The sequence below is a fragment of the Apteryx rowi genome, unplaced genomic scaffold (assembly GCF_003343035.1).
Source record: "Apteryx rowi isolate R43461 unplaced genomic scaffold, aptRow1 scaffold_449, whole genome shotgun sequence".
Taxonomy (NCBI): Eukaryota; Metazoa; Chordata; class Aves; order Apterygiformes; family Apterygidae; genus Apteryx; species Apteryx rowi.
The window spans coordinates 568,740-581,035 of record NW_020450704.1 but is presented as its reverse complement, the minus strand read 5'-3'; the positions used below and the strand labels follow the sequence as shown (position 1 = coordinate 581,035).

Below are 12,296 nucleotides of genomic sequence, written 5' to 3'. Positions count from 1 at the left end.
GACAACGTTCCTATATTCCTCCCAAGTGGCCTGTCCCCCTTTCCACTTTCTGTATACTTCCTTCTTCTGGTTGAGTTTTGCCAGGAGCTCCTTGCTCACCCATGCAGGTCTCCTACCTCCTTTGCTTGACTTCCTACTCATAGGGATGCACTGCTCTTGAGCCTGGAGGAGGTGATGTTTGAATATTAACCAGCTCTCTTGAACGCCCCTTACTTCTAGGGCCCTAAAGCTAAAGAAGAAAAGTTAGTGTCTTTTTTTTTTTTTATGTCCTTCCTTCCTATATAATTTAAGTTACTTGCTGTTTATCCTTTCTCTCTCATATATAAATTAGCAATCAATTAAAAATCCATAAATCAGGAAAGTCTTAAATATTTTCATGAGTAGTCCCACTTTCTGTAGTAATATAATCTATGACACCTACTGCCATAAATTTATACAGAGTCCCTGGGTCAACTTAACTACAGGTGATCTTTAATAGACTATTACAATTACACGTTTAAAAACTTAAAAGTACAACTGTTCTTATGGCATAACAACTTACTCTTCTTCCATTATGAGAATGGAAGTTATATTTTTATAGACCTGTTCATATCTGGCCAGCATACTGGTAGGCTACATCAGGAAGGCTCCATCAGAGAAGGAAGACTATATTATTTTGAATATGTCAGTACAATGATTTAAAATATGCCCTGTTCAAGTAAATTCAGGACACATAGTATTGGGAGGTTCTAGAATGTCATCTTCTGTGAGGCAACAGACCTGACTTTTTAATATTTGTATAAATAACAGCATATAAATATAACACAAATGCTTACTGAGTATCTTTTTTCAGTGGAAGATCTGATTTTGATCTTTCCTACTTGCAGGAGAGCAGTTGTTCCACTGAAGTCAGCATATTTACATTAAAGTTTAAGCTAGATTAGAAACAAGCCTGTAATATTCTCAAAGGTCACATACAAACAGAACTTATGAGGAGTAGGATAAAGCTATTTCATTCAGCTCAAATTAGTTCTGAATTTATCTAAAACAAAGGAAGAGGTAACAGATAATGGTTCCTACGGTCTATAAAAATATAGTGAAATTACTTGAATGAGTCATCATAGCACATCAGAAAATGAAATAAGGAAAAATATTTACATGAGAATTTCTATTGAATAGCTTTGGTCATACATCTGAACCTTTAAAAACATAGTTTGCTTTTGTCCATGATATACGCAGTGTTGAAAGTCTATTGTTTTCAGTTCTATAACATTGATTTACAGAATCATTAAGAAATATTTTTCCCCAGTTTCCATAACTTCTAGATGTTGACCCAGCTTACTCGGAAGGCCAGATCTAAAAATGCTACCCCTGTGCTCCATCTAGTGGAATCCCAATTTATGTTTAATACATCTTTTAACAAAGATAAGTCCTTTAGCCAGAAGGATACTCTAATCAGAAGCAGTTCATTAGAATTTTTTTTCAAAATGTGCAAACTGACACAATTTATCTTAATGAAAAATACAGAAAACGTATGCAACATTTAAGGGGTTTGAGAAACTGGTGTATTTTTTGAGTTACAGAGATTATTGAATTTAATTAAGAACATATTTCCAACAAGGGTAAACTTAGTTCACAGCCCATATTTTTACAGAAAAGCACAAGTACATCTGAGAACAAATGTAACAGCTTGCTTTTGTTTATAAAGACCTGGCAGGTGCTAAGTTAGGCTCTGAGATTCAAGCAAAGAATAGGAGTTCAATGAGCTGGTTATTGGGCCCGCTGTATGGACATAAATAATGATGAAACTCTGAGGATGCAGACAAATATGCATTCTGCAAGCAGCTATCTCAATGTAAGAGGTTACAGCCTAAAAGAGTAATGGACTCTCTGACCGGCTTGCACGAAATACAACACTCTCTGCAACGTTATGGTAGGGACTACCAGTTGTATCAGTCCATTATTTTGAGAACATCCTGACTCTCCCAAGTCTGTCTCCCAAGTCTTTCTCCCGAGCTCTTCTCTTTAATGTTTATTAGCTTATATGTCATTTCATTAGAAACTCAAGTTTTTAAACCCTGACTCAGAGCTTTTCTTAGCCATCACCAAAAAAGTAGCACTCCACGCACACCAGGCTGGCTGCGCCGTGTATTGGTACTCCTGTGCTCTGCCAGCAGTCCTGCTCACACGGGTGCTCTCCGGCCTATTTCAAACTCAGTGAACCAGTTTAGCAAATTCTACAATTTCAGCCACTGAAGTTAATGTTGCTGATATGCCCAAGGGAGGACTCACCACAGCCTGCCACTGACAGAAGCAAAGACAGTAAGCTGCAGCAGGGTGGTGGTGATGAGTACCTGATGGCAGGCAGGAAGCACTAGCATCTTTTGCGAGCACAGCTGGATGTGGATTTGACCACAGCCACAGAGTAGTTTACACGAGGTTTACAAAGGTGTGTTAAACTGATGCAGTGAGAACAGAGTAATTCTTGTGTGGATTAGTTACCCTAATGCTTACTGATTTCGTTCAATTCAATTCATTGAGGACTTAACAACAAAAACAGAATTAGGCCAAGCAAAGATTTGTCCATGTAGACAGTCACTTCCATGAGCTTAACTATTTATAAAAATATTTTAGGGTGGTGAACCTATGTCCCCTTCCAGAGCAAGGTTTGTTTGCTGAAAATGCTACCAGCCCCTGCTGCACAGCACTGCCCACTTATTAAAACTACTTATCCTATTCTGACTGCTTTATCTCAAGAAGATTAGCAAATTCTTTCAAAACCTGTTTTTCTGACAGAGCTCTGAGGGTTGTAATCTTTGGCAGAAGGTGGGAACAGCTAGCAGTATATACAGGACAATGCAGCCACGAGGGTGCTGTGATGAACTATGTAACTGAGCAATGCTAAGGGAAGAGTGGGAGGAATGGGGAGGTGAGTAGATTCTGTCTCTTCAGCCTCGTTACCTAACAAAATCCCATTTACTGGAAACGCCTATCGACACGTAAGATCTTAAACTGCAATAGCTAGCTGCCAAGGGCATGGTCACAACTGCAGTTCCACTGTAGCCTAAGCCAAACCAGCTGCTGGCTACCACAGTCCCACTCACCTTCCTCTCTCTCAGCCTTATACAAATACCTTTTTTGCTCTCATAGTGAACTGAAATACCTCAGGACAGGATCAGATGAGCACCTGAACCAACACAAGAGAAGGGGAAGACTACACAACTGGGTGCAGGGAGGACAGAACTGCAGTAGCCAGAAGTTAGATTGGTTTAGGGGCATGGTACCACAGCCTGAGTTGCAATTTATCCCAGTTAAGTGATTACCTTTCCAGTTTGGTCCCATTTGCTCATCACTGCCCTAGTCTGGTGGTTACCAGCCCTCAGACCTGCCAGCATAATTGCATGCATAGCTGCTCCCTGACCTGGTTCTGTCAAAATGAATGCAGCTGAGCTTAAACACCTCTTTTATAGTTCTTGGGGGGCTTTTGTTTCTGCTTTTAGCTGGATCACTTTGTCAGGATCAGGTTAGTGAGCAATTAAATGTGCAGTTATGTTGGCAGATCTAAGGGGGCAGCTGGATCAGGAACATCACATCTGACCATGCTCTAAGTAAACATCTGTCCAAAGCCTTAGTCAAACAGATATGGAGGAAAAAATGAAGCTAGTAAGTCTTGAAGTGAAAATATAATTTACGAGAAATTGCATCTATCAAGTTTTCTTTTAAGAGGCATAATAACTAATTTATGAGATTATAATTTTCTATAGCCATACTTAGTGAAGTATCTAGTAGATACCTCAGGAAACAAGGACGTGCTTTAAATGGATGTATCCATACAGACAAGTATTTTGTGTCAGAACAGTACAAGCTTTTCAGGAGTATGAACAGCTTATGGCAATTTGAACGGAAAGCATTCTAATCAATTCTGTATATTGTTACAAATATGAAGTGCAAATTTCTGGTTTCAGACTACAATTTTACATATGTTTTAAACTGGATAATTCAGTAATGCTACAAAAGAAGCAAGTATTTTCTATCCTGCAACTTTGACCGCTTTTTTCCATGCCCATTTCTTGTTCTGTTGCAAGCCTTTGCACAGCTATGGTGAGAACTGATCCAGTTTAATATGATTTGGAGGGGGTAAGAGGAAGGTTGCTGTCAATCTGGACCTGCTTCCTGGGCCAGTGCACCACCGGGTGGCACAAATGCTTATGCTGGCAAAAGGGGAGAGAAGGTGTAGAGGTAGGAATGAGCAGCCAGAAGCGCAAGTTAGGCAAGACTGCTTCTTCATTTGGCAGCAGTGTTGGCCTACAATGTACATGAAACTGTCCCTTCAATCTCACTTCTGGAAAAAAAAAATCTTTAAAAGCTGGATTATGTACAAAACTGTAAACCACAATGAAATTATCAAAACAGTACAAACCCTTTTTCTCCTGTAAACCAAATATTACTGATGTGCAAATTTCTTAAGATGCGCAACAGTATGATCAAAAAGCATCTTCCCCATCCTTTTCTAATGTTCAACAACACTTGAGAGAACTTTGATGTCCTCTGTTTCAAAATAAAGAATATCTAAAAACTGTATGTCCTCATTAGAAATGGAAAAGTCCATTGCAGAATTTGACTGACAAAACTGTTAGTCATATAAATACACTCACACACACTGTATGACTATGTGCTGCAGAGTTGAACACTAAAAATTGACAATTGAGCATGACCATAAAGAACAGAGAGTTTCCCAACTAGTTTGAAAATGTACCTACCTCAGTTATCCCCCAAACACATTTTGATTTGATTTATGTTCTGCTGCTTTAAAAGAAGAAATGGACCAGTATGAAATAATGCACATACTTGTATAGTGGATATTTATACCCGAAATAAACTTTCTCTTGGGAGAATATTTTTAATGCAGCATTTCAAACCTCCTGGCAATGGTTAGTCAGAAAAGTTATTTATTTATTTAAAATAACAGTTCTCAGAAATTTTTTAACCACCAACATTTAAGATGCTGGGAGCAAGCTCAGTAATTCAAATTTCTCCCCTTCCCCAAAATTACTTTTCATTGCATATAACATTTAGTATTCATACATGCAGAGGAATGCATAGTATGCATGCAGGCAGAGAAAATTATATTTAAGAAATGTATGGCTTATTTTACAAGAAGTGGTGTGAACACAAAAAACAGCTCTACTTACTACATGCTCTTGAGTCTGATAAGCTTAAAAGCAAAACACATTGCCTGGTCTGATTAGACTTTTTTTCTTACATGTAAATTTTTAATATTTGGCATGTGAATATTGATTTATGATTTGCATTTGCTCCAACACTGAAGTAAGAAATACTGAAAAAATACTGTTTTCCCTCAAGATATGCAGCACTTCTGTTATACAGACTGTAAAATGGAAAAAGTATACTCAGACCCTAAATATGGTCTGTGACTCCTAATTTTTTCATTAAATGTAAAAACCTCTTTGCAGCGATGCATCCGAAGCTTCATTCTAACTAACAGACTGAAGTACACCATTTTAGATTCAACCACAGATTTTTTAAGGAAGTGGCAAACCATTGCTGCTAGTTGAGAAAATGAAAATTAGTCCCTGGGAGAGGATACAATCAATGGTGTGTTAATCTAACCTTCAGCTGTTAATGATTTGCACTACTATTTCCCCTGATGCTGTGGGTTCTGCTGAAATATTGTTTTAGCAGTTTCTGTCAGATTTCCCTGCCTTTTTTCTGGCTGAAAAGGAAAGACTGAAGTGAAAATCTCAGCAACGGATTCTGCTTGCACTTTTTTTCCCCCCACTTTCTTTCTTTTTCTGACCCAGTTCTTTCACACCGTGGAAACAGAAAAAGACAGAAGGGTAAAAGGTTCTGTTTTTTCAGTTCAAGCCTCTTTAGCCAGTCTATTATTCATAACTTCTCTTACTTATAAAAGAGGTGTTATGCTAAACAGTCATCATTATAATTCTGAAATTAACATCCAATTAAATAATTCAGAAAATCTATATTTTGCCTGCTTCTTTCACTTTTGGTCAGAAAGTTGAAAGCTTTTTCAGAATTCTTATTCAAAAAAAGAACAGCTGAGAAGGGTCTTGTGCTTCCAGCCATGAGACAGCAGCACAAGTGACCTGGAAGAAAACTCCTGTGCTGGTGTATCAATGGGTAAGCGTATGGATCCTGACAATTTTCCTGATCCAACAAAGTCTGTGCCCTTAAGGATCATTTGCTTCACTATTGAAACAGCCTGGCAAAACACTTCTTGGCGATAACAACATAGCCTCCAAGTCAAATTCTGCAGCCAAGTTCTGAGTGCCACAACAATAAAGGTCCTCAGCACTTTGCAAAGCAGAGCTCCATGCATGCACCATTTGTTTCCTTAACAGCACTTCTTCCAGGAATGAGCATGTCTGAAGCATTTCAGTATTCTTAAAACAAAAATGAGAGACCTTCACAAAACCATTCATACTTCCTAACACATATCTTGGTCCCCCTGTTTAGTTTAATCAGTCATGGATATTTCAGATCAGAAAAAGAACTGGTTACCATGGAAGCCTGTGAAGTGCAAGCTCTCTAGAAAACTCAGTTGTTGAAGAAACTACATTTGAACATTTTAAATTTTAGCTGCATGCAAATTTGAGTAAGCCTTCAACAGTGAAAGGCTTTGGTGCACACAAGTCTAATGTACTTATAAAATATTTCATTTATTACTATTTAAAAATATAACAAAAATTAAATTTTTCTTCTTCAAGATCATGTTCACAAGTCATATACTAAAAGAAAGTTTACAAAATGATTTGAATATAGGTTGTTCAGTAGTTGCAAAAATAGCTTCATGAAATTCTCAAATAACTTAGACATTATTTTTGATCTCATGATGAAAGTTCATGTCTCATTTGCAGATATATAAAGAGTTTGGGAGAGTGTATCTAAGCAACATTCTTAATATATCTACCCAATTTCTCAAATGCTTTCATCCATACTAATTTCTACTGAAAACTAAGATGATCAGTCATAAATTGTCTTTGTAACTGATTTAAAGGCGCAGCTATAGATCTTGTCAAAACTTCTCTTGATCACAAAGCTAAAAATCATGCAAATGCCATGCATGCTTTCATTCAATAGATTACAAAGTAGGTGATTTTCATGTTTCAGAATGTAAGTATGAAGAAAATGGGTGATACTTTTCAGTAGGAATAATTTTTTGTCTCTGTGCTCTTTAATGTATTTTATCAAAACCTGGATTGAAACAGAAGATTTCTGGTAAACTTTGCAATGACAAAAGCAAGTGAACTGTAAGGAGCAAAGACAACATTTCACTGATTCAGAATATTCCAGTATCACCAAATGTAACATCCACATATTTCAATGTGGCCAAATATAAGAACATATGCCTATAAATGAGGCAAGTAAGCCACAGAATCTAAAAAATATTGGGGATAAAGGATGGCTAAAAGTACTAACATAGACCTGGGATATATGAAGGGAGGAACAATGAGCAGAAACAGAGAACAAATGACTTCATTATTTGGCACTGATGTAACAATTTCTGAAATACGGAGTGTAGCTGAGGCATCAACACTTTAAGAAGGAGGCTGAAAAACAGGAGATGGCTCAATAAAGAACTGTGGGAATAATTTAAAAGACTTGAAAATACAGCATATAATCAAATTCAAATAGTTGAACCTTTTCTTCATGTAACAAATAGATTATATGTAATTTAATAGTAACGTGTAAATTCATACATGGGGAACAGAAATGTAATCCCATTCTAACAGAAAAGATGTAGAAACATCTACTGTCTGGAAGCTCACATCAGGCAAATGCAGATCCAAAACAGGATACCTCTTAAAAGCAATTATCAACTAGAACAATTATCTAAAGACTTTGTTGGATTCCTTATTACTGGATATTTAGTAATCCATACTGGGTATTTTTTAAACACATAATTCTGTCCACCATAAACTAATTCTGGGAAATCCTATGGCCTCTGCACAGGGGAGATGATTAGATGATCATGTTCATAGTATTTCTTTCAGGCATCAAAATCTCTGACATTCCACTGAAGTTAAACACAAGATTATGAGTGAATTCAAAGAACTTTAGATTACATGCATATTCAAAATTCTATCATCTATCTGATTACATTTGTATAATTTTATTTTTAAAGACCAATGAAAATAATAGACATGTTTGGGGTTTTTTTTACTTCTTTCTGAAAGTTAATGAAAGAAAACTCAGACTTTAACATACAGTCTAACAGAAGATACAGTCAAGGCAACTCAAGTCCCAGAATCAGCAAAAAGGGACAACCAAGATATTTACAAATATAAATGGAGTTGGAAAATATCCTTCAAGCATTATATTTAGTCTTACAGATCAGAAAGACATTTATGTTCTTTATGCAACTTCATTCTAGCAAAGTAAAATCCACCATTAAACCTTGTTTAATCAGTGTGGGTTAGCAATAATAATTTTAATTATATATAATTCTTTTCTTCCTTCTTAGTGATTAAAAACAACTTTAAGCTAACACAATATTTTTACTTACTCTGGCAGTCGAGACAGGATACCTAAAGAAAGAGAACTTATGCCATCATTGATCCGACCTGACAGCTTTCGCTTCTGAATCCAGCTGACAGCAAACTCCAGCACTATAAAACCAACAAAGAATGGAATACTCTGAAAAAGAATTTGAAGAAAAGAAGTCACAACGCTAATAGAATTAGACACATCTCCAAACAACAGTTTATGCAGCTGAATATTTCTCATGTTGGCTGGCACCCTTCTAGCTAGTATTGCATCCTCATAAATACAGTAAAGCTCCTAATGGACTTTATGAATGAGAACAACCAAAGCTTCCATTTAATTTATACTACCAGCATAAATCCCAGTGCACTAATCTCATTCCCTCTCATGTTTTTGTATATAAAAATAATACATATATTTATATAAAATAAAAATTGCTAAAAGGCACCAAAAGAAAACACAAAAATCTTTCCAAACTCATATTTCTCATACTTAAGTAAATCAGTGAGAGCAGCAGCATTTGTGGACTCCTCTAACCACAAGGTAAAATAGAATCTACTTTCAATTTGACAGGTAAGTTGTTTTTAAACTTGTTCAGCCACTGAATTTGGCATCCAACAATAATATCTGAAATATATATTAAATTGAGTTGTTAAGTTTCTTTCTACTCGGCATTTCTTTTGCCACGCTTTCTGCTGCAAATAGCAATAGCTCATATATGTGACATTTTCATCAGAGAACCCAATGAAACCCTTTCCATCAGGGTCATAATACAGGTTCTCTTTCAAGACCAAGTAACTATGATATAATGTTCACTTTTTTTATATATATATTGGTTTGACCAGTTGTAAAGTCTTTTTCTGCCTCTCTGCAGAAATCTGTATTGCTGAGTGAGACTGAAACAATTTTCACTCACAACACCGCTTCAGCTTAGGATTCACACTGTCCATCTTGAGTCCCAGATCAACAGGCAAGTTGAAAATACACAAGAACAGCACTCAGAAAAGAAAGGTATGTTATATCTGTTCCCAAATTATCATCAGCATAGGCAAGACAAAAAGGATTGAATAGTCATAATTGGTAGAGCATAAGTATTTTTACGGACAGTGGAATCCTAACATTTCCTGCATTTCATGGTGGAAAGAATGATGAGGCAGTGGAAGTGTATCTGCACCATCACCAAAATCTAAAAGAGATCTGTAGCAAGGAATATAGGAAATGGCTATTTTATTTGCATTACATCTCTCCATGCATGGAACATATTCAACTGCCTCCCTCACTCTGTAGAAAAATTTTAGGTGGCCTTGGAAACACTTCAACTCCTTTTTGGAGGTCTTAAGACATCGAATTCCCATCATGTTTTGCAAGGGTGTGAGAAATGTAACAACAAGGGGGCTTTCTGCACAACGCTGGGCAGCATCACACAACCAGACTTGCCGTCCTTAGTCACTTATCACTGCCCCCTGCAAGTGACCTACAAGCACGCACAGATCCACAGAGTGAACCCCCCAAACTGCATCGCTGTAGGAGAGAGGCTGCTGCTCCTTTCCATACCATTTTTTAATGGAAGAGGCATTGTGCCACCACAAATGCCACTGCATTTTGGAGGGCATTCAGGAGGCCAAGTCAGACATGATCTGGGAATGCCTACCAGACTAGGACACTAAAGAGACGTAGATGGATACATACCAGATTACTCAGCCAAAAAGGAATGGGATGATTCAAACCATGCAAATAGCGAGATTTATAGATTTATAGTGTCTAAGAAATGTGAAAGTTCATAAACTGCAGCAAGTCAGGGAGGGGTTACAACAACAGATGAGAAGAAATTAATATCAAGAAGGAACTTTTTAACATAGATGCCTAACTTGCACTTTGACAGCATTTTAGGCACCTAAAGCCTTGTTTTGGATATGCAGTAACTGATTATGTGAAACCTTTTGAAAGCAATAGTAGACCTATGAATTAAGCTTAAACAGTACTCAAAGATCTCCTCCCTTGAACAAAACTAATGTGGTAAAACTTTGACTATTTGAACCCAATTATGCAAAAAACAACAACAACAACAACAACAAAAACTTTCATTTAAAATTACTGAAGCTTTGTAAAATGTATTTCTTGTCTTCCTCTATCTGCTTCATTCCTAAGCAGAAAAGATATTTTTAAACATATTTTTAGATTGATGTGGTTAAAAAAAAAACAAAAAACAAAAAACACAGATTCCTGACCTGCCAAACAAGGATCAATAGCAAGCAAGATGAGCATATCTACGCATCCAGCAGAGAGAAAAAGGGTGTTGATAAAAAGTATAGCCTACTAAGAAGCAATTGACCTCAATATCAGGAGACAGCTCTAGTGCAGCCTATAGGCAGTTTGAAGTTATGGAGCGGCAGAAGCTTCACTGCAAATTCCCTGGGCTCAGGGCAGAACACCAGCTGGGTTCCTTTACTTAGAAAACAAAAAGAGTGAATAGGAAATATATGATGCCTAACAACATCTGAAATGGTTAATACACTTGACTTTATACTAACACATACTAATACAGCTTCCTTCCCATTGATGTAATTTAGTATTTTCTTCCTACCGTGAAGTTGTGAGACAGCCAAGCATTTGACAATGCTTTTTGACTCACAAGTAGGGAGTGCTACAACAAGGAGGGCAGAGAAACACTCAGACAGCCTCAACCTCCTGCCCATTAAGGAATTCACGAAAGGAATGATTTGTGACATACTTACAGTCTAAGCAGGAGATATAATGACAGCAGAAGGATAATGCAGGTAATACAGGGAAAGAGGAGACAGTCAGCTAGACAGGCAGTAGTCTTCAGTAGACTAATCGTTATGTTTTTCAGACAAAATAACAAGTTAGTCATTTAAGAAACCTGAGGAGACAGGTAGCTCTGAAAAACTTTTCAAGGAGTGTCCCTACAAACAAAGTGGGAGAAAACACAAAGTTAAGAAAAAGCCACTGTTGGCCTCGCAAGCCAAAGACAGAAGCTGACCCCTTTCCACATCTTCTGATCTATAAACGTTTTACCCGCTCTCTGCTTCCAATTTCTTTCTCTTCACCCATCACCAGAGACACTGAAGAGGGATTTGGATTAGTTTTTGTGGTTTATTTGAACTACTGATCTGTAACTTGAAAGTCTTATTCTGAACACCAAACGGGAAGGCTTCCCTTATACACAAGTTATCAGTTCTTACAGAATGCAAAGGACCATTTAAAATCAGCCTTTACTTTACACAGTTGCAAAAAATTATAATCTAAGTTGAAACTCAGCATAAATTCATGATTTTAGGGCAACTCTTGAAATAGCTTCTGTTTTCTTAAAGTCCCAGGTCCTTATAAGAATCTCAACTTTCACGTAAAACAAAATAAGAACATTCTGTGTCTCATTATTTAGGAGTGAAGCCTAAAAATGTGAACTGAGTGTAAATGTGAACTTGATCTGCAGACTCTAAAAAGCAAAGAGTAAACAGAAAAGAAAAACAGTGATTATTAAATTAACATTTTCATTTCGGGGCTTTCAGCAGAATGATTATGAATAGCTGAGATTAACAGTGCTGACTACTTCTGAGTGACTACAGAAAGGTCTTTATGCAGCCCAAGTAGTAATTCCAGAATATAACAAGGAGCAAAGTTACTACTGTTTATGAAAACTGTATGTGGCAGGCAAAGAGAAGCACTAGATCTGCCTATTTATAGAGTAAGACAGAATCCAAGAAACTGAGAATGCAAAGCATAAACTTCTTATATCCGTAGCAAAGAGCATGCTCATGGAAGGGCAAGGTAAG

The 12,296-nt window shown here is 37.0% G+C and overlaps 1 protein-coding gene across 1 annotated transcript in view; it reads right to left on the bottom strand.

Annotated features, from left to right (window-relative positions):
* The window catches only part of AGMO (alkylglycerol monooxygenase), a gene marked incomplete at its 3' end in the record, with an annotated part of 115,365 nt that extends 103,791 nt beyond the window's left edge, over positions 1–11,574 (bottom strand). The window contains exons 1-2 of the mRNA XM_026077099.1: positions 11,539–11,574; positions 8,525–8,655 (exon numbers count right to left, since the gene is read on the bottom strand). Coding sequence (XP_025932884.1) covers positions 8,525–8,655; positions 11,539–11,574 — 167 coding nt within the window. The remainder of the gene's footprint in view (positions 1–8,524; positions 8,656–11,538) is intronic.
* Between the last annotated feature and the right edge of the window lie 722 nt (positions 11,575–12,296).